This window comes from Papio anubis, chromosome 18 (assembly GCF_008728515.1).
Source record: "Papio anubis isolate 15944 chromosome 18, Panubis1.0, whole genome shotgun sequence".
NCBI classification, from domain to species: domain Eukaryota; kingdom Metazoa; phylum Chordata; class Mammalia; order Primates; family Cercopithecidae; genus Papio; species Papio anubis.
The window spans coordinates 72,736,243-72,755,310 of record NC_044993.1 but is presented as its reverse complement, the minus strand read 5'-3'; the positions used below and the strand labels follow the sequence as shown (position 1 = coordinate 72,755,310).

Genomic DNA, 19,068 nt, shown 5'->3' with positions numbered 1-19,068 from the left:
ACAAAAAAGAAGGACCCTGGAGCGGCCCAGGGTCCCGCGGGGCGTCTTTTCTATTTCTTTACCACAATCTGTTTAAAGAGAAAAGCAAACGCCCCGCCCCTCAGCGACAGCCCCGCAGTCTCAAGGCCCCGCCCCCACGGGGGCTGCCACGCCCCCATGTCAGGACAGTTCCCACGGGGGCGGGGCTCTACACGTGACCCGGGGCAGCCAATCGCGGGCGCACAGGGGAGGGGCGTGTCCCGCAGAACAAAGGGCCTTTCCCGAGCCAGGCGGGTCGGGGCCCGGGATCCCCACGATGCCCACAGGACCGGCACGGCTTGGGGTGCAACAAGCGGCGGCCACCCAGCTAGGAAAGGTCGCACAGTGGGGGCACCCACGGGGGCAGGCACCGGAGGGGATGCCCACAGAGAACAGGGGAGGACGCCGAGAAGTGACCTGGGGGACTATGGAAAGAGGAGAGAAGGGATAACAGCAGGGGCTGGAGGAGGTCACCCTCCACGGAGGGGGCGGTGACGGCAGAGGCGCCCGCAGGAGCTGGTGCCAGTGAGGCTGACCCCAGGAGGGGCTGACACTGAGGCAGCAACTGAGCAGGCAGGGGTGGAGCGAGGTGCCAGCCTGCCCAGGAAAGGAGGCGCCAGCAGCGGGGGGCCCTCCTGGGGTCCCAGTCCTGCTCTGCCCCACAGCTCAGCCCGAGCGCCTCCAGCCAGAACCAAGAGCCACGCCTCACACGGGCTAAGGGCCTCTGCTCTCTGATACACATTTATGTGTAAAATAACAGGTTGGTAGTATCAACACCCAAAATAGAAATTTCTTTTTTTTTTTTTTTGAGATGGAGTCTCACTCCGTCGCCCAGGGTGGAGTGCGGTGGCGCGATCTCGGCTCACTGCAAGCTCCGCCTCCCGGGTTCACGCCATTCTCCTGCCTCAGCCTCCCGAGTAGCTGGGACTACAGGCGCCCGCCACCTCGCCCGGCTAGTTTTTTGTATTTTTAGTAGAGACGGGGTTTCACCATGTTAGCCTGGATGGTCTCCATCTCCTGACCTCATGATCCACCCGCCTCGGCCTCCCAAAGTGCTGGAATTACAGGCATGAGCCACCGCGCCCAGCCAAAATAGAAATTTCAAAAACCAATGAACTAAAGAAAAGGAAGGCCCTGGCTGATGGCAGGTGCCTGTAGTCTCAGCTACTCGGGAGGCTGAGGCCGGAGAATGGTGTGAACCTGGGAGGCAGAGCTTGCAGTGAGCCGAGATCGCACCACTGCACTCCAGCCTGAGCAACAGAGCAAGACTCCATCTCAAAAAAAAAAAAAAGAAAGAAAGAAAAGGAAGGTTCTGTCTTATTCTGAACATTCATCTATTTACAAATTCTGAGGCAACCCTCAATGAGAACCAGAGCAGGCACTTCAGTGGGACAAACTGGTATCCCCTGTGTGCAGTGGTAAGAAAGTTCCGCTCGGCCGGGCGCGGTGGCTCAAGCCTGTAATCCCAGCACTTTGGGAGGCCGAGGCGGGTGGATCACGAGGTCAGGAGATCGAGACTATCCTGGCTAACATGGTGAAACCCCGTCTCTACTAAAAATACAAAAAACTAGCCGGGCGTGGTGGCGGGCGCCTGTAGTCTCAGCTACTCAGGAGGCTGAGGCGGGAGAATGGCGTGAACCTGGGAGGCGGAGCTTGCAGTGAACTGAGATCCGGCCACTGCACTCCAGCCTGGGAGCACAGCGAGACTCCGTCTCAAAAAAAAAAAAAAAAGAAAGTTCTGCTCCCGGAGAACGAAGGGTAATTCCGGAGGAGATTCCCAGGGGAGGCAGCCTGTCAGACACCTCCGAAAGGGCCGGCCGAAGCAAGTCATTCACATGCTACAAACAAAATATTAAACAAAATAAGGAAATGTCCTTATTATGTGTGGATATACCCAGGATGCATCCAAAACAAAACACCAAACAGGCATCTTAGCCCCACTTACCACCCTCAATTATAAACTGTAAGCCATTCAGACAGCAGGCTAATATTTGTGTAATGAATAATCGCGTTATGGAACTGCTACTTGAGCACGGCTTGAAGCGACCACCTCGAGGCAGGCGCTTACCACAGCACTGTCGGTCCCTGTAAGAACTGGACACCACCCTGTGCCTAGCAGTGGGGCTGAGTCCACACCAGGACTTCCAGACTCCAGAACCAAAACAGTTATGAGGCCGGGCGCAGTGGCTCATGGTGGCTCATGCATGTAATCCCAGCACTTTTGGAGGCCGAGGCTAGCGGATCACCTGAGGTCAGGAGTTCAAGACCAGCCTGGCCAACACGGCGAAACCCATCTCTACTAAAAATACAAAAATTAGCCAGGCATGCTGGCACACGCCTATAATTCCAGCTACTTGGTAGGCTGAGGCAGAATAATTGCTTGAACCCAGGAGGCAAAGGATACAGTGAGCCGAGATTGCGCCACTGCACTCCAGTCTGGGAGACAGAGTGAGAGTGAGATGCCATCTCCAAAAAAAGAAACAGTTATGAAAAGATGCTTTCTCACCGGGTGCAGGGCTGCACACCTGTAATCCCAGCACTTTGGCAGACTGAGGCGGGCGGATCACCTGAGGTCGGGAATTCGAGACCAGCCTGACCAACATGGAGAAACCCCGTCTCTATTAAAAACACAAAATTAGCCGGGCGTGGTGGTGCACGCCTGTAATCCCAGCTACTCGGGAGGCTGAGGCAGTATAATCGCTTGAACCCGGGAGGTGGAAGTTACAGTGAGCTGAGATTGCACCATTGCACTCCAGCCTGGGTGACAGAGCGCTGCCAATCAGTGCCCCGTATTCAACACTGGAGCGGGGTCAGACAGGCTGGGTGCTCGTATTCACACTTCCGGGACCCCCACACCAGAGTTAGGCAGCACTGGCCCCACTCGCAACTCAGGATCCCAGATCTGGGCAGATAAGGGGCTTGACCAAGGGAAATTAGGGGCTGAGCCCAGACATTAACTAGACAAATATCTGCCTTTGAAAGCCCCATTTGCAGTAAACAGTGACTCAAAAAGCAATTCAATTATGCACTTTCAGAACTGCCTAGAAGTACATCATCATCCTCACCAAAACGGGCTGGCTACATTACTTCAAGTTTAGGCACCAACCTGCCTTAACAACACTAGAGCCGGGTGTGGTGGTTTGCACCTAAAATCCCTGCACTTTGGGGAGGTCAAGGTAGGAGGATCGCCTGAGGCCGGGCAACACAGTGAGACTCCATCTCTACAAAAAAAAAAAAAAAAAAAAAAGGGAGCCAAGGTGTGTGGTGGCTCACACCTGTTATCCTAGCACTCTGGGAGGCTGCGGTGGGAGGATTGCTTGAGTCCAGGAGTTTGAGACTGAGACCAGCCTAGACAACGTAACAAAACCCCATCTCTACTAAAAATACAAAAAAATTAGCCAGGCGTGGTGTAGAGAGTCTGGAGTAGTCCCAGCTACTCCAGAGGCTGAAGAGGGAGAATCACCTGAGCCCAGGAGGTAGAGGCTGCAGTGAGCTGAGATCATACCACTGCACCCCAGCCCAGGCAACCAGAGTGAGACTTGGTCTCAAAAAAGCAGTAATAATAAATTAGCCAGGAGTGACAGAGCACTCCTGTGGCCCCAGCTGCTCAGGAGGCTGAGGCAGGAAGATCGTTTGAGCCCTGGAGGTTCAAGCTGCAGTGAGCCATGTTCGTGCCCCTGCACTCCAGCCCAGGGGACAGAGCAAGACCCTGTCTCAAAAAACAAAAACAGCACAGTGGCTCACACCTGTAATCCTAGGACTTTGGGAGACCGAGGTGGACAAATCATGAGGTCAGAAGTTCAAGACCAGCCTGACCAACATGGAGAAACCCAGTCTCTACTAAAAATACAAAAATCAGCTGGGCGTGGTGGCACGCACCTGTCATCCCAGCTACTCGGGAGACTGAGGCAGGAAAATCGCTTGAACCTGGGAGGTGGAGGTTGCAGTGAGCCGAGATGGCGCCACCGCACTCCAGCCTGGGCGACAGAGACTTCATCTCAAAACAAAAACAAAACAAACACTATTCAATGTGCAATTAAAAACATTTCAGTATTTAAAGTTTCTAGCATCCCTAAAAAAAATCAGAAAAATTTATCCCCTGGGCTAAGCACTGTTGAGAAAATACAGAAAAACAGACTTCACACGGGTCTCCGCACTGAAAGCAGCCTCCAACAGGAAGGTCCCTGGAGAATCAGCTCCTTCCAAAAGATCAGAGGATGGAGACTTCAAGACTGCAACTGCCGCCATCTCACTCCTAGGTAGGAATGGACCACCGTCCGCCCTCCACCCTCTGCCAGCAGCCCACAGGAAGGAAGTAGAACCTGACACCACCTCCCACCGGTCTGTGAATATACAATCTGACTTGTATTTTCCCTGTTTTCCCATTTTACATACTTCAAAATAAAGACATCTGTTCATAACACTATTAGGAAACTTGTAAAAAAAGAAAAAAACCAAAACAAACCCTTGATTTCTTAACTTTAAAAGTGCTACACAGGGGCCAGGCATGGTGGCTCACACCCGTAATCCCAGCACTTTAAGAGGCCAAGGAGGGAGAATCACCTGAGGTCAGGAGTTCGAGACCAGCCTGGCCAGCATGGCAAAACCCCATCTCTATTAAAAATACAAAAAATTAGCCAGGCGTGGTGGTGGGTGCCTGTAATCCCAGCTATTCAGGAGGCTGAGGCAGGTCACTTGAACCTGGAAGGTAGAGGTTGCAGTGAGCAAAGATCATGCCACTGCACTCCAACCGGGATGACAGAGCAAGACTCAATCTCAATGCTATATAAATGAGCCTGCACAGAAAAACTTTACTATCTTTTCTAAAATTAAAATAAATATGTAAACATCAAGAAAGGAAACATCCCAGATATACTCTACAGTGTGAATATTCTAACAAGCTCTCTGTGTGGAAAGCAACCGACCGCTACAAAATGCTCCAAAACCTGGCCAGGCGCAGTGGATCACGCCTGGAATCCCAGGACTTTGGGAGGCCAAGGAGGGAGGATCACTGTGCCCAGGAGATTGAGACCAGACCAGGCTACAGCAAGAACCCCACCTCTACAGAAACACAAAACAATGCACTTGGCCAGAGGTTGGTTCTGATGCAGGAACTGTGTCAAATCAAGAGTGGGAAACAGTTAGGCACAGTGGCTCACACCTGGAATCCCAGCACTTTGGGAGGCTGAGGCAGGAGGATCACTTGAGCCCAGAAGTTCAAGACCAGCCTGGGCAATGTAGTGAGACCCCATCCCTACAAAAACTATGCAAAATTAGCTGGCATGGCATGAGCCTGCAGTCCCAGCTACTTGGGAGGCTAAGAAGGGAAGATCACTTGAGCCTAGGAGTTGGTGGCTGCAGTGAGCCATGTCCCATCATTGCACTCCAGCCCCAGTGACAGAGCAAGATCCTGTCTCAAAAACATACAAACAAAAAAAAGTGGGGCCAGGCACGGTGGCTCATGCCTGTCATCCCAGCACTTTGGGAGGCTGAGGCGGGTAGATCACCTGAGGTTGGGAGTTCAAAACCCGCCTAACCAACATGGAGAAACCCTGTCTCTACTAAACATAGAGTAAACTTATTTTACTCTATTAGCTGGGCGTGGTGCCACATGCCTGTAATCCCAGCTACTCAGGAGGCTGAGGCAGGAGAATCACTTGAACCCGGGAGGTGGAGGCTGCAGTGAACCGAGATCATGCCATGCACTCCAGCCTGGGCAACGAGAGCGAAACTCCGTCTCAAAAAACAAAAAACAAATAAACAAAAAAAAGTGGGAGGTGAAGCAAAATTGGTTTGAGTCACACAAGCGTTACCCCTAAAACCCATATAATCCCTCCGGAACTGGCCTGAGAATAGGAAACGCCTCCCCAGCATCCCTGGTCACTAGAAAACTTCAGCATATAATTACGACGCCCTCGACAGAGGCCAGGAATGGACACCAAGGCGTCCGCTGAGGGTCCAGGCCGAGTCCCTGGGCGGAGGCCCCCACCTCCCCCCGGGCAGCGGCGCCCCCTCGCGACCGCTTACTCGTCGCCGTCGGGGCACACGCCGGTGGCTTCGTTGTACTTGGAGCAATACACGTCGGGGCTGTAGTTGAAGGTGCCGTCGCGCCTGCGGAGGGGCCTGCGGCGCCGCTGGTTGAGGAAGTGCCAGTGGAAGCAGGTGAACGGCCGGTGCTGCGCGCACTTGTGCTGTGAAAACAGGGGGCACTGCTCCGTCCTGAACTCCTTCAGGTACCTACAAACACAGACAGCGCCACAGCTCGCTTCCGGCAGCACCTCCGGGGACTCGTGGGCGGCGGGACCCACCGGCCTCAGGCGCTCCAACCCCAGGGTCGACCTGCACTCAGATTCCTGGCGGGTCCCGGGCGCTGCGCCCACCCCCATCCCGACTCCAGATACGACCCTCACCCGACCTCGAAGCCCAGGCGCTGACCCTGGTCCCCAAGCCCAAGCGCCACCCCGGACCCTGGGCGACCCGCTGTGACCTCAGGGTCAGCAGCCGGAGCAGAGGGTCCCGGTCCCCGAGCCCAGGCGCAGCCCCCAACCCCGGGGCGTTCCTCCCTCCCAGAGGCGCGTGGACCCAGGAACCGGGTGCCGTCCCAGACCCTGGCGCCGCGCTCCGACCTCAGGCGGAGGCCGCCGAGCGCAGAGGGTCGTGGCCCCCCCAGACCAGGCGCGGCGCGGAGGCCAGGGGGCGCCGGGACGGCGAAGGGGAGGCGGAGGCGGCGCGAGCCCCGGCGGGAGGCTCCGAGCTGTACCGGGCGCGGCAATGCAGGTTTTACGCGACTCCAGGGTCGGCTTCTCAGTCTGCGGGGGGGACCCGCTCAGCGCCGCCGCCGCCGCTTTCGAAACCGACGGCATTTTCAGTCAAAACAATGCAGCGCGCATGCGCCGCGCCGGCGCCCCCGCCCCCGGATCTCCTCGCGCGCCCCCCGCGGCCACGCCCCCCGCTGCCCCGCCCCCGGCCCGCAGACCCCCAGCCCCGCCCCAGCCCCAGCCCCGCCCCCGGCCACAGACCCCGCCCCCGCCCCCACCTTCAAGTGCCCCACCTCTACCTCTGCTGCCCTGCGGTCCCCGGCCTGGGACGCGGGTGGACGGGGGCCCTGCCCGGGGCCGCGCGTGGGACCCGCGGGATGGTCGCCCCTGCTGTGACATGACCCGACATAACCGTGTATTTTATATGAATTAATCACAAGAGTTGTAATCCCCTAACAGAGCCTGTCTTCTCCACAAACTAAACTCAAGAGGCTAATGTCAGGGGGAGCCAGGCACGGGGCGGAAGGGCCAAGGGGTCCTGGCCTTTGTAAAAAGGAATTTCTTCCATTTCGAACCCTGACCTCAAAAACTTACATTCAAAGATTCATCTACAAAGGTAATTATCACAGCTATTTTGCAAACACTTGAGGCCCCCTTCCCCCAACAGCCCAGTAGCCGAGAAAATGGAAAACTCTAAGTGCTATACGTGATTTGATAGAAACAGCGTTTCCTAAGAATTGTTAGTGGTAGGAGGCCGGGCGCGGTGGCTCACTGCCTGTAATACCAGCACTTTGGGAGGCCAAGGCGGCGGATCACGAGGTCAGAGGCCTATGACCATCCTGGCTAACACGGTGAAACCCCGGCTCTACTAAAAAAATATGCAACCAGCTGCATGAAAGGTGGCGGGCACCCGTAGTCCCAGCTACTCGGGAGGCTGAGGCAGGAGAATGGCGAACCCGAGGGCGGAGCTGCAGTGAGCCGAGATCAAGGCCATCGCACTCCAGCCTGGGTAACAGAGTGAGACTGCCTCAAAAAAAGAAAAAGAAAAATGTGCCCATTTAGGTTAAAAACAAATCACTTCCTACAGATTTGTTCCAAGTATGTCAGGTTTTTTAAAAAAATATTATTACTGTAAAACAACAAAAACTATCATTTGCTGGTAGGATAAATTTCTTTATAGGTTCACATTTTCTTTTCTTTTGGCGGGGGAGAGGTGGGGGGGGGACGGAGTTTCACTGTTGTTACCCAGGGTGGAGTGCAGTGGCTCGATCTCGGCTCACTGTTGCAACCTCCGCGTCCCAGGTTCAAGGAATTCTCCTGCCTTAGCCTCCGGAGTAGCTGTGATTACAGGCATTCACCATCGCACCCAAGCTAATTTTTTATTTTTAGTAGAGACGGGGTTTCTCCACGTTGGTTAGGCTGGTCTCCAACTCCCAACCTCAGGTGATCCACCTGCCTCAGCCTTTCAAAGTGCTGGGATTACAGGCATGAGCCACAGCGCCCAGCCAGGTTCACGTTTTCTAAATGAATTATTTCTACAAACATTATATTTAAATCTTAAAATTAAAATGATAATGAAGAAAATGGTATTTTCAAGTTGAGTCAAGCAGGAAAATGAAGTCAAGCAGGAAGGACAGGGCCTGCGAATTCTTCAGAAAGGAATAAACAGATCTTGAAGACTCCCAGGGTGCTAGGAATAGAAAGGGAGTCTAGGATGATGCCCAGGTCTCTGGCTTGCAGGAATACAGGACAAGGGAGAAGCAACAGGTTTAGGGGAGATTAATTCCATTTTGGAGTTTAAGGAGCCTGTGAGCTGCCCAGCAGAGGTGTCTATGGAGCCTGCTAAAGCTAGAAAAGGATTTGAGGCCTTAGGGTTTAGGAATTTGGGGATCTTTGCTATAAACATATGAGTGAAGACGCCTGCTGTTCCTCCACACCCCGGGGGCATCTTCCTTGAAGAAATCAAAGGAAATTGATGTAAGGCTTATTGAAAGTATCATTTTTTTTTTCATGCTTTGGAAGAAATGTTCTCTAAAACCCAGGGTGGTACCAGATTTAATAATCCCAGGTTTTCCTTTTTTTTTTTTTTTTTTTGAGACAGAGTCTTGCTCTGTCACCCAGGCTGGAGTGCAGTGGAACGATCTTGGCTTACTGTAAGCTCTGCCTCCTGGGATCACGCCATTCCCCTGCCTCAGCCTCCCAGTAGCTAAATTACAAGCTCGGCCAATCATGCCCGCTAATTTTTTTTGTATTTTTTAGTAGACGGGTTTCACCGTGTTAGCCAGGATGGTCTTGACCTCCTGACCTTTGTGATCCGCCTACTGCTCTCCCAAAAGTGCTGGGATTACAGGCATGAGCCACCGCACCCAGCCAACCCCAGGTTTTTCACTGTGAATTTATAAGTATTTCACTTTTCTTGGGGACAAAATGCACAGCACTGGCAGGACCTTCTGAGACAGTTCATTGGTTTCGATGTGACCATTTGGGCTAACATATTCCTTGAAAGAATTTTCGTTTTAAAACAATTTCTGGCCGGGTGCAGTGGCTCAACCCCGTTAGTAATCCTAACACTTTGGGAGGCCGAGGTGGGTGGATTACCTGAGGTCAGGAGTTTGAGACCAGACTAGCCAACATAGTGAAACCCGTCTCTACTGAAAATACAAAACAATTAGCCAGGTGCAGTGGTGCGCGCCTGTAATCCCAGCTACTCAGGAGGCTGAGGCAGGAGAATTACTTGAACCCGGAAGGCAGAGGTTGCTGTGAGCCGAGATCACACCACCACACTCAAGCCTGGGTGACAGAGACTCCACCTTGGGAAAAAAAAAAAAACAATTTCCACCTTCTGCCCAGCTATGTCATCTCAAGTATCGCTGCAGTTACGTCTGTTCTAGCATGCTTACAATGGTCTCCCTCTCAAATGCTTATCTGGGGAGGTCAGTGTGCCATGTACCCTAGGGAAAATAAAACCTACAGCCCAGTTGGGAAAACATGACAAACACACTACAAAAATAGTTAAATACAACTGGGCGCAGTGGCTCCTGCCTGTAATCCCAGCACGTTGGGAGGCCAAAGTGGGCAGATCGCCCAAGGTCAGGAGTTCAAGACCAGCCTAGCCAACATGGCAACACCCTGTCTCTACTAAAAATACAAAAATTAGCCAGGAGTGGTGGTGTGCCTGTAATCCCAGCTACTCAGGAGGCTAGGGCAGGAGCAGTGCTTAAACCCGGGAGGCAGAGGTTGCAGTGAGCCAAGATTGTACCACTGCACTCCAGCCTAGGCAACAGAGTAAGACTCCATCTCAAAAATTAATAATAATAAATACTAACTGTACTGAATTAACTGTTCACCTATCAACCTGCTCTGTTACCATCCTTTGAAAACTCCAGGAGTAGGGAAGATCCGCCCACCATCCCCAGCTGGCCCTGGGTCTGTCCACGGCACAGGTGTGAGGTCAGCAACTGGAAAAGCCCTCCCAGATCACTGCCCTGGAGGCACTTGGGATCTGCTGCATGTGGGACAGTCACATTGTCAAAAATGTATATGTATATGTGTATGAAAACAATTGACTGGGCACAGTGTCTCATACCTGTAATCCCAGAACTTTGGGAGGCCAAGGCGGGCAGATCACTTGAGGTTGAGAATCCAAGACCAGCCTGGCCAACATGGCGAAACCTCATCTCTACTAAACATACAAAAATTAGACGGGTGTGGTGGCGCACGCCTGTGACTGAAGCTACCCTGGAGGCTGAGGCAGGAGAATCGCTTGAACCCAGGAGGCGGAGGTTGCAGTGAGCCAAGATCCTACTACTGCACTCCAGTCTAGGTGACAGAGCAAGACTCCACCTCAAAAAAAGAGACAAAAGAATCTGGGGCCGGGCGCGGTGGCTCCTACCTGTAATCCCAGCACTTTGGGAGACCGAGGAGGAGAGATCACTTGAGGTCAGGAGTTTGAGACCAGCCTGGCACATGCCAAAACCCCGTCTCTACTGAAAATATAAAAATGATCTGGGTGTGGTGGCACAAGCCCATAGTTCCAGCTACTCGGGAGGCTGAGGCACAAGAATCGCTTGAACCCAGGAGACAGAAGGTACAGTGAGCCAAAACTGTGCCACTGCACTCCAGTCTGGGCGACAGAGTAAGACCCTGTCTCGAAAATGAAAAACAAAAAACAACAACAACAAGTATCACTTAGGTAACCCAAAATAGTGCCCATCATTTGTGAAAAGAAATACTCATTAGCTGTATTCTACTCAGAAAATTGTTGCCTTGCTTAAAAAGTTTTGCAGAAAACTGCACAAGTTCCTCATTTCTGGTACTATTTGGTGATATATCTGTAGGTTTCTCTCCTCAGTTCCCACTCTCAGGGGGAAAAAAAAAAAAAAAAGGAAAACGAAACTTTGAAAAATAGCTGCTGGTGCAACTAACTTATGTGCTCTGGTAAGATTAAAATAAAAAACAATAACTGCTAAAAATACCCCCTTTTTAAAAACTAGATGCGAAAAGGAATCATCTAACCCCATATTATAAAATTAAAATTTATTTTCAATTTGTTATTGTGCGGAACTAATATGGAGAAGTGTTCTTTACACAGGCCACACAGTATGCAATAAACTTTCACACTTCTGCCAATCTATCTCAGAAAGCAAATTACCTGCACACTAACACCGGATTACAAGTGTCACCAGAATTGCTTTGGAAACATGATTATGTTATACAAAGACTGGGCAAATCCAACAGCACACAGTGCACCTGAAACCTTCCCTAAGGATCTGAAAAAAGGTCTTGCGGATGGAATCCTTGCACATCAAGCGCCAGGCAAGGAGCAGGTTCCAATCTGCTCAGATTCTACTCCGCCTTCACGCGGATCAGCATAACCAAGTGCTCCACCCACCATCCAAGTCCTTCGGTGCGGAGGACGCACACATAGCCAGGACAGTCACGGACAAACGTGACATCAAATCCGAAGGGCGGCTGTCAGCTCCCTTCCTGCCTGCCCCAGCGGCCACCCCGTTAACTTCTCGCTCCGTGGGCAGCTGGAGTTTCAGGCTCCTCAGAACGATCACGGGGCTCTGGCTCCTCTCCCAACACCCGTCCCAGCCACTGATCCGCCTCGCTCTCCTCCCTCAGGTAGCACCAGATGACGAGCGCCATGAGGAAGAAGCTGAGGGGCAGCACCTTCCACCAGGGCTGATGATGTTCCTTTCCTGTGGAATGGCCCACAGGCCAGAGGCGAGGGTTGGCTTTGCTGGAGGAAAACTTAATGGGGCGGTCAGGGTCGTCCTCTTTCACGGCGGCCGGCTGGGCCAGATCCCGGGAACGGGGCACCGGATGAAGGCTTCCAGAAGCCCAGCTCATGAGCCTCAGCGCCCGGACGGCCCTGGAAGAGAGAGAGCAGTAAGCGCTCCGCCCGCCCGCCGGTGCCTGCCCTCGACCCTCCGAGACCTTGAGGAGCTCACCCGGCCGCCGGGGCACACAGGACACGGTTCATTACAGACTTGACTCCGCGTTCGACGCCGTGGCGCGCCGTGATGGCGTCAGTTCCGTCGCCCGAAAGAGGAAATCGGAAACCGGACGCCATACCAGGCCTCCGCTCACGACTACAGAACGTGGTTCCAGTAGCGCAACGGAAATGACGTTTAACTGCGGCGAGCTTTTTCCGTCGCAGTCCCCAGCGCCGCCGGAGAACGCGACGGCATGCCGGGAAATGTAGTTCTCCGTCCCTTTCGAATAGGCCCGAGACCCGGGTCCCTGGCCCCTAAGAGAGGCGGGACGCCACGGGGGCGGACGTCGTCCTCAGAGAGTTGTCTGAGTTTGCCTCGGAGCAGCTCTGAACCGTCACGAAGGTGCTCGGGGCATGGGTGGGGATCCGCGCCCTCAGCCCTGCCCTGCCCGCCCTGGGCTGGGCGCCCGCACCTCTCTGCCGGCTTTCCCCCAGGCCGTGGCGCAGCCCTGTTTTTGTTTTTATTTTTCCCGTTTGGTTCTTTGCATGAGACAGGGACTCGCTCTGTCACCCAGACTGGACGGCAGTGGCGCGAGCTCACATCACTGTGGCCTCTGAAACCGCCTTCGCAAAAATTATCACTGAGGAAGTTGTGACAGTGAAAGAGATCAGACCTAACTAAGGTGCTGCGTCGTGCTTCCCACCCTTAAGCTGTCCTGGTTCATTCCTGGGCGTGGACAGAGCTAACTTTGGGAAGGATTTCAGTTCTTGGTTTGACTCTGAAACAAAGTTAACAGCCCTTTCCAGAAAAGACCCCCTTCTTGCCTGAGGACCAGTCTGCCTTTGCAGGACTAATAAATAAGCTACAAAATTAGAAATTGTCCGAGCGCGGTGGCTCACGCCTGTAATCCCAGCACTTTGGGAGGCCGAGTCGGGCGGATCACGAGGTCAGGAGATGGAGACCAACTTGGCCCACAGGGTGAAACCCTGTCTCTATTAAAAGTACAAAAATTAGCCAGGCATGGTGTTGAACACCTGTAATGCCAGCTACTTGGGAGGCTGAGGCAGAAAAATTGGCTGAACCCGGGAGGCAGAGATTGCAATGAGCCGAGACTGTGACACTGCACTCCAGCCTGGGCCACAGAGCACGACTCCATCTCAAAAAAAAAATAAATAAATTAGAAATTATGGTTTAGGGGTCATGCTGCCTCTGGCTCCAAGAGTCTGAACTGGCCGGGCACGATGGCTCATGCCTGTAATCCCAGTACTTTGGGTGGCCTAGGCAGGCAGACCATGAGGTCAAGAGATGGACACCATCATGGCTAATACGGTGAAACCCTGTCTCTACTAAAAATACAAAAACTTAGCCGGGCATGGTGGCACACGCTGGTACTCCCAGCTACTTGGGAGGCTGAGGCAGGAGAGTCGCTTGAACGTGGGAGGCACAGGTTGCAGTGAGTCGAAATGGCGCCACTGTACTCCAGCCTGGGTGACAAAGCAAGACCCTGCCTCAAAAAAAAAAAGAGTCTGAACTTCCCCAAATTGCTTCTGGGGATAACATCACTATTGTAAAATCTAAGATCAGGCCGGGTGTGGTGGCTCACGCCTGTAATCCCAGCACTTCGGGAGGCCAAGTCGGGTGGATCACGAGGTCAGGAGATCAAGATCAGCCTGGCCAATGTGGTGAAACCCTGTCTCTACTAAAAATACAAAGATTAGCCTGGGATGGTGGCAGGAGCCTGTAGTTCCAGCTACTTGGGAAGCTGAGGGAGGAGAATCGCTTGAATCCTGGAGGTAGAGGTTGCAGTGAGCCAAGATTGTGCCACTGCACTCCAGCCTGGGCGACACAGCAAGACTCTGTCTCAAAAAAAGAAAAAAACCTAAGATCAAAGATCAGTGCCTGAGCTATTTTGCAGACCCTGTACTGGATGGATCAGCTGGTACCACCCAGACCGGTAATCTGGCCCAACCAGTTCTGCCACCCAGGAACAGAGGAGTCTGAACATGAGTCCATCTCCAACCTGACCAACCAGCACTCCCCACTTGCCAAGCCTGTACCCACCAAATTAGCTTTAAAAACTCCTATCCCCGAATGCTTGGGGAGACTGATTAGAGTAATAATAAAACTCCTGTGTCCCGCACAGCCAGCTCTGTGTGAATTACTCCTCTATTGCACTCCCCCATGTCTTGATAAATTGGCTCTGTCTAGGCAGCGGGCAAGGTGAACCCATTCAGCACTTACACCTTCGCCTCCCGGGCCCAAGCGATTCTCCCACCTCAGCCACCTGACTGGCTTGGGACCACAGGCGCCCACCACCACACCTGGCTAATTTTTGTATGTTTGGTAGAAACAGGGTTTCACGACGTTAACCAGGCTAGTCTCGAACTCCTGACCTCAGGTGATCCACCTGCCTTGGCTTCTCAAAGTGCTGGGATTATAGGCGTGAGCCACCACGCCCAGCCTTGATTGATTGATTGAGGAGGAGTTTCACTCTTGTCGCCCGCGCTGGAGTGCAATGATGCAATCTCCGCTCACTGCAACTTCTGCCTCCCAGGTTCAAGCAATTCTTTGGCCTCAGCCTCCCAAGTAGCTGGGATTACACACAGGCACCACCACACCCGGCTAATTTTTTTTATTTTTAGTAGAGACAGGTTTTCTCCATGTTGGCCAGGCTGGTCTCAAACTCCTGACCTCAGGTGATCTGCCCACCTTGGCCTCCCAACGTGCTGGGAGGTGAGTCACCGCACCCCGCTAATTTTTTTGTACTTTTAGTAAAGACAGGGTTTCTCCATATTGCCCAGGCTGGTCTCGAACTCCTGGCCTCAAGTGACCCACCCACCTCAGCCTCTGAGTGCTAGGATTACAGGCATGAGCCACCATGCCCCTCTCTGTTTTAGGAGTTACCTAACTCCCCTAAGTTGGGCCTCTACCCCAATCCCATTCTTTACCGGGGACCTGCCACTTACCCAGAGTCGTCCAATCAGGGCTGCAGAGTCAGTTTCCTTTTCTATTTCCTATGGGTCTGGGGTCACCTGAATATTGTCCCTTCAGGGTTCACCAGAAGGATGTTACAGGACCCCAGCACTTTCCCAAAGTGAGCCTTTGGGAAGCGTCTTCCACGCTATAGTCCCTTCTGCAGTTCCACAGAAATACGTTACAGGAAAGGGGTCCTGATCCAGACCCCAAGAGCGGGTGCTTGGATCTCACGCAAGAAAGTATTCATGGCGAGTCCATAGAGAAAAGTGAAAGCAAGTTTATCAGGAAAGTAAAGGAGTAAAAGAATGGCTACTCCAGGGCGTGGTGGCGTGTGCCTGTAATCCCAGCTACTCGGGAGGCGGAGGCAGGAGAATCGCTTGAACCTGGGAGGCACAGGTTGCAGTGAGCCGAGATGGCGCCACTGCACTTCAGCCTGGGCAACAAGAGTGAAACTCCGTCTCAAAAAAAAAAGAAAGAAAGAATGGCTACTCCATAGACACAGCAGCCCCACCAGTGTCTTTGAAAAGCCCGAACTTTGGCGCCTTTGGGGAGACTGATGTGTGTAATGACTCGTCTCCTGAGTGGCGGGGCCCGCCTCAAGTCAATTAAAGTCTTTCTTTACTGCAATGCTGTGGTCTCAGGGAATAGATTTTGTCTGTGCAGCAGGTGGGATGAAACCTTCCGGCAGCTACACTAACCCCTCACCATGAAGGCTTGACAAGGAGCGCCCCGAAGTCCCCAGGCTCAGCTCCAGCGCCTGGCAGCCCCGTCTCCTGGTGGGCCTGTCGGGGAGGCAGGAGGCCCTGTGCAGTGAGACTGAGCTTGGATTTCTCTCAACTCTGGGAAGTTGAGGCCTGAAGCAAGTTTGTTTTTTGTTTTTTGTTTGGGACAAGGTCTTGTTCAAAAGACCACGCTCGGTGGCTCTGGCCGGATCTCGGCTCACTGCAAGCTCCGCCTCCCGGGTTCCCGCCATTCTCCTGCCTCAGCCTCCCGAGTAGCTGGGACTACAGGCGCCGCCACCTCGCCCGGCTAGTTTTTTGTATTTTTTAGTAGAGACGGGGTTTCACCGTGTTAGCCACGATGGTCTCGATCTCCTGACCTCGTGATCCGCCCGTCTCGGCCTCCCAAAGTGCTGGGATTACAGGCTTGAGCCACCGCGCCCGGCCACCTCAGCCTCTTAAGTAGCTGGGACTACAGGTGGGTGCCGTCATGCCTGGTTAATTTTTTTTTTTTTTTTTTTTTGGAAAATAAGGCCGGGCACGGTGGCTCACGCTGGTAATCCCAGCACTTTGGGAGGCCAAGGTGGGCAGATCACCTGAGGTCAGGAGTTCGAGACCAGCCTGGCCAACATGGTGAAACTCCATCTCTACTAAAAACACAAAAATTCGCCGGGCATGGTGGCACGCACCTGTAATCCCAGCTACTCGGGAGGCTGAGGTGGGAGAACTGCTTGAACATGGGAGGCGGAGGTGTCAGTGAGCCAAGATTGCGCCACTACACTCCAGCCTGGGCAGCAGAGCAAGACGCTGTCTCAGGAAAAAGAAAAGAAAACATGTCATTTCTGCGTGTGTGTGTGTGTGTGTGTGTTTTCATCTTTTTAAAATTTATTTTATTTATTTTTTTTGAGATGGAGTCTCGCTGTTGTCACCCAGGCTGGAGTGCAATAGTGTGATCTCAGCTCACTGCAACCTCTGCCACCTGGGCTCAAGTGATTCTCCCACCTCAGCCTCCCGAGTAGCTGGGATTACTGGTGCCATCACACCCGGCTAATTTTTGAGTTTTTAGTAGAGATGGAGTTTCGCCATGTTGGCCAGGCTGGTCTCGAACTCCTGACCTCAAGTGATCTGCCTGCCTCAGCCTCCCAAAGTGCTGGGATGACAGGCGTGAGCCACCGCACCCAGTCCATCTTTTGTTTTTTTTAATTTTTGCAATATGTCTGTGTAACAGAAACGTGTCATTTCTTATGCCCAGAGTTTCAGAGAGGAATTCACACCCATTCCGGCTGCGAGATTAGTTGGAAGCCTGGACGCACCTTCAGTGAACGGGAAGGAGGTGGGGTGCTTCTTTCCTCTCAGGAAGGGGCTAGAGCTAGAAGGCCTGCTCCTGACTGCCAGTGCAGGTCACCCCTCCTGTCACCTGGGTGGCGGCGGGGACCTCGGCCCATCTGCTGCGCTGTGTGTGGCCGGGTGGTCCTGGACAAGCCCCTTCCCCTGAGCCAGAATCTGCTCGCCTCTGGAGCACCAACTTCTGCGCCTGCTTCCCGGCAGAAAAAGCACCAGATCTGGGACCAGTTCTGTTCCCCCAGGAGCTCTTGGCATCAAGGCCAGGAAGGGGGGCTGGAGGTGTCCTGAGCTCAGCAACACCTGGGCGGCCCGGCCCCAGTCCGTGTTTGGGGCTGCTGTGTCAACAGAGGCACCTGTTTGCCCAGGTCCTCCTCCCCGGGCCCTGCCCCACCTGTTCTACCTTAGAACCCCACCTGGAATCACTGCCAAACCAGTCCCCTTGTAGGGACCTGGGAGCACCCACTGTTGTGGGAGGAGGGGGCTCAAGGTGTGGTTGGGGAGGACTGGTCAGCCTCATCGTGGTGTGCAGCCCCGGGGGCTTCCTGGAGGAGGTGGAAATCGAAGGGCCCTGCAGTTAGGCATGGACCCTTTGGGTTAGGCTGGTGCAGCTGCCTGGTTGGCATGGTTTTGGGCAGTTGAGCACGAGCTGCCTGAGGACAGTGGAGTCGGGGGCAGGGCTGGGAGGCACAGGCAGGGGCTGAGGCTTCACTCGGGGGCGGGCCAGCCTCTGAGGGGCCAGGCCACCACGTTACTCTCAGTCTCAAACAGAAATGAGACACCTGGGGAGAGTGTGAAACGGGCATCCCCCGTCCCACTGAGCCCACTGTGAGGACTGGAAGACGCCACCCTGGGTTCAACAGTGCCCCAAATTCACGTCCCCTCAGAACGCAAGAACTTGACGTTGTCTGGAAACAGGGTCTTTGCCGACGTCATTAGTTAAGACGAGACACTTGTGGACCAGGGTGGGCCCTAAATCCTATGACCAGAGCGCTTACAAGAAGGTGAGAAGAGGCCGGGCGTGGAGGCTCACACCTTTAATCCTCAGACTTTGGGAGGAGGAGGCAGGAGGGTTGCTTGAGTCCAGGATTTGAGACCAACCTGGGCAACACAGACCCCATCTCTACAAAAATTACAAGACACACATTGAGGAGGGGAGAGGACAGAGAGAGACACCCGCGGGGAGGCCAAGGCGATGACAGCGGTGGCAGTTGGAGTGAGGCGCCAACAGCCCGGACATGCTCAGGAGCGTTGGCCACCACAGGGGAGGGAGACAGGCACGGAACGGATTGTCCCCGGAGCCCCTGGCAGGAGCAAGGCGATGCTGACATCTTGGCTTTGGACCTGCGTCCTCTGGAACCCTGAGAAAACCCAGTGTGTGGCGGTTGGTTGTAGGGTTGTAGACACAAACACAGGTGTCCAGCCAGAGGGGCCCCCGCTCCTGACAGCAGCCACTCCAGAGCCCTCCTGCATCTTTTTTTTTTTTTTTTTCTGAAATGGAGTCTCGCTCTGCCACCCAGGCTGGAGTGCAATGGCACTATCTCAGCTCATTGCAACCTCTGCCTCCCATGTTCAAGCGATTCTCTGCCTCAGCCTCCCGAGTAGCTGGGACTACAGGCGCCCGCCACCATGCCCGGCTGATTTTTGTGTTTTTAATAGAGATGGTCTCGATCTCCTGACCTCAGGTGATCCACCCTCCTCGGCCTCCCAAAGTGCTGGGATTACAGGCGTGAGCCACTGCGCACAGCCAGGCTTTTGTATTTTTCGGTATAGAAAGAGTCTTACTATGTTGCTTAGGCTGGTCTCAAACTCCTG

General features: G+C 53.6%; 2 protein-coding genes across 8 annotated transcripts in view; both read right to left on the bottom strand.

Annotated features, from left to right (window-relative positions):
• Nucleotides 1-6,920, bottom strand: part of UNKL (unk like zinc finger) — a 49,718-nt gene extending 42,798 nt beyond the window's left edge. For 3 of the 7 annotated variants that reach the window (XM_031658612.1, XM_031658614.1, XM_031658616.1), the window contains exon 1: nucleotides 6,046-6,717. In XM_031658612.1, the coding sequence (XP_031514472.1) occupies nucleotides 6,046-6,404 (359 nt within the window). In that variant the 5' untranslated portion in view covers nucleotides 6,405-6,717. Of the gene's footprint in view, nucleotides 1-1,609; nucleotides 1,617-6,045; nucleotides 6,741-6,804 lie in introns of those variants that run through there. The other 4 variants (XM_031658619.1, XM_031658620.1, XM_031658617.1 and 1 more) reach the window with 3 other exon arrangements.
• A 4,375-nt stretch (nucleotides 6,921-11,295) lies between these two features.
• C18H16orf91 (chromosome 18 C16orf91 homolog) lies at nucleotides 11,296-12,380 on the bottom strand. The gene is made up of 2 exons (XM_003916323.5): nucleotides 12,233-12,380; nucleotides 11,296-12,153 (listed from the first exon to the last, which is right to left on the bottom strand). Exons 1-2 carry the CDS (start codon nucleotides 12,352-12,354, stop codon nucleotides 11,787-11,789), a joined length of 489 nt encoding a protein of 162 aa, XP_003916372.2. The 5' UTR covers nucleotides 12,355-12,380; the 3' UTR covers nucleotides 11,296-11,786.
• Nucleotides 12,381-19,068: the final 6,688 nt, after the last annotated feature.

Excerpts from the sequence above, each read along its gene's own strand:
- C18H16orf91 (XM_003916323.5), bottom strand. The coding sequence starts at position 12,354 with ATGGCGTCCGGTTTCCGATTTCCTCTTTCGGGCGACGGAACTGACGCC. Across the intron at positions 12,154-12,232 it reads CTGTGTGCCCCGGCGGCCGG|GGCCGTCCGGGCGCTGAGGC; the intron begins GTGAGCTCCTCA and ends TCTCTCTTCCAG.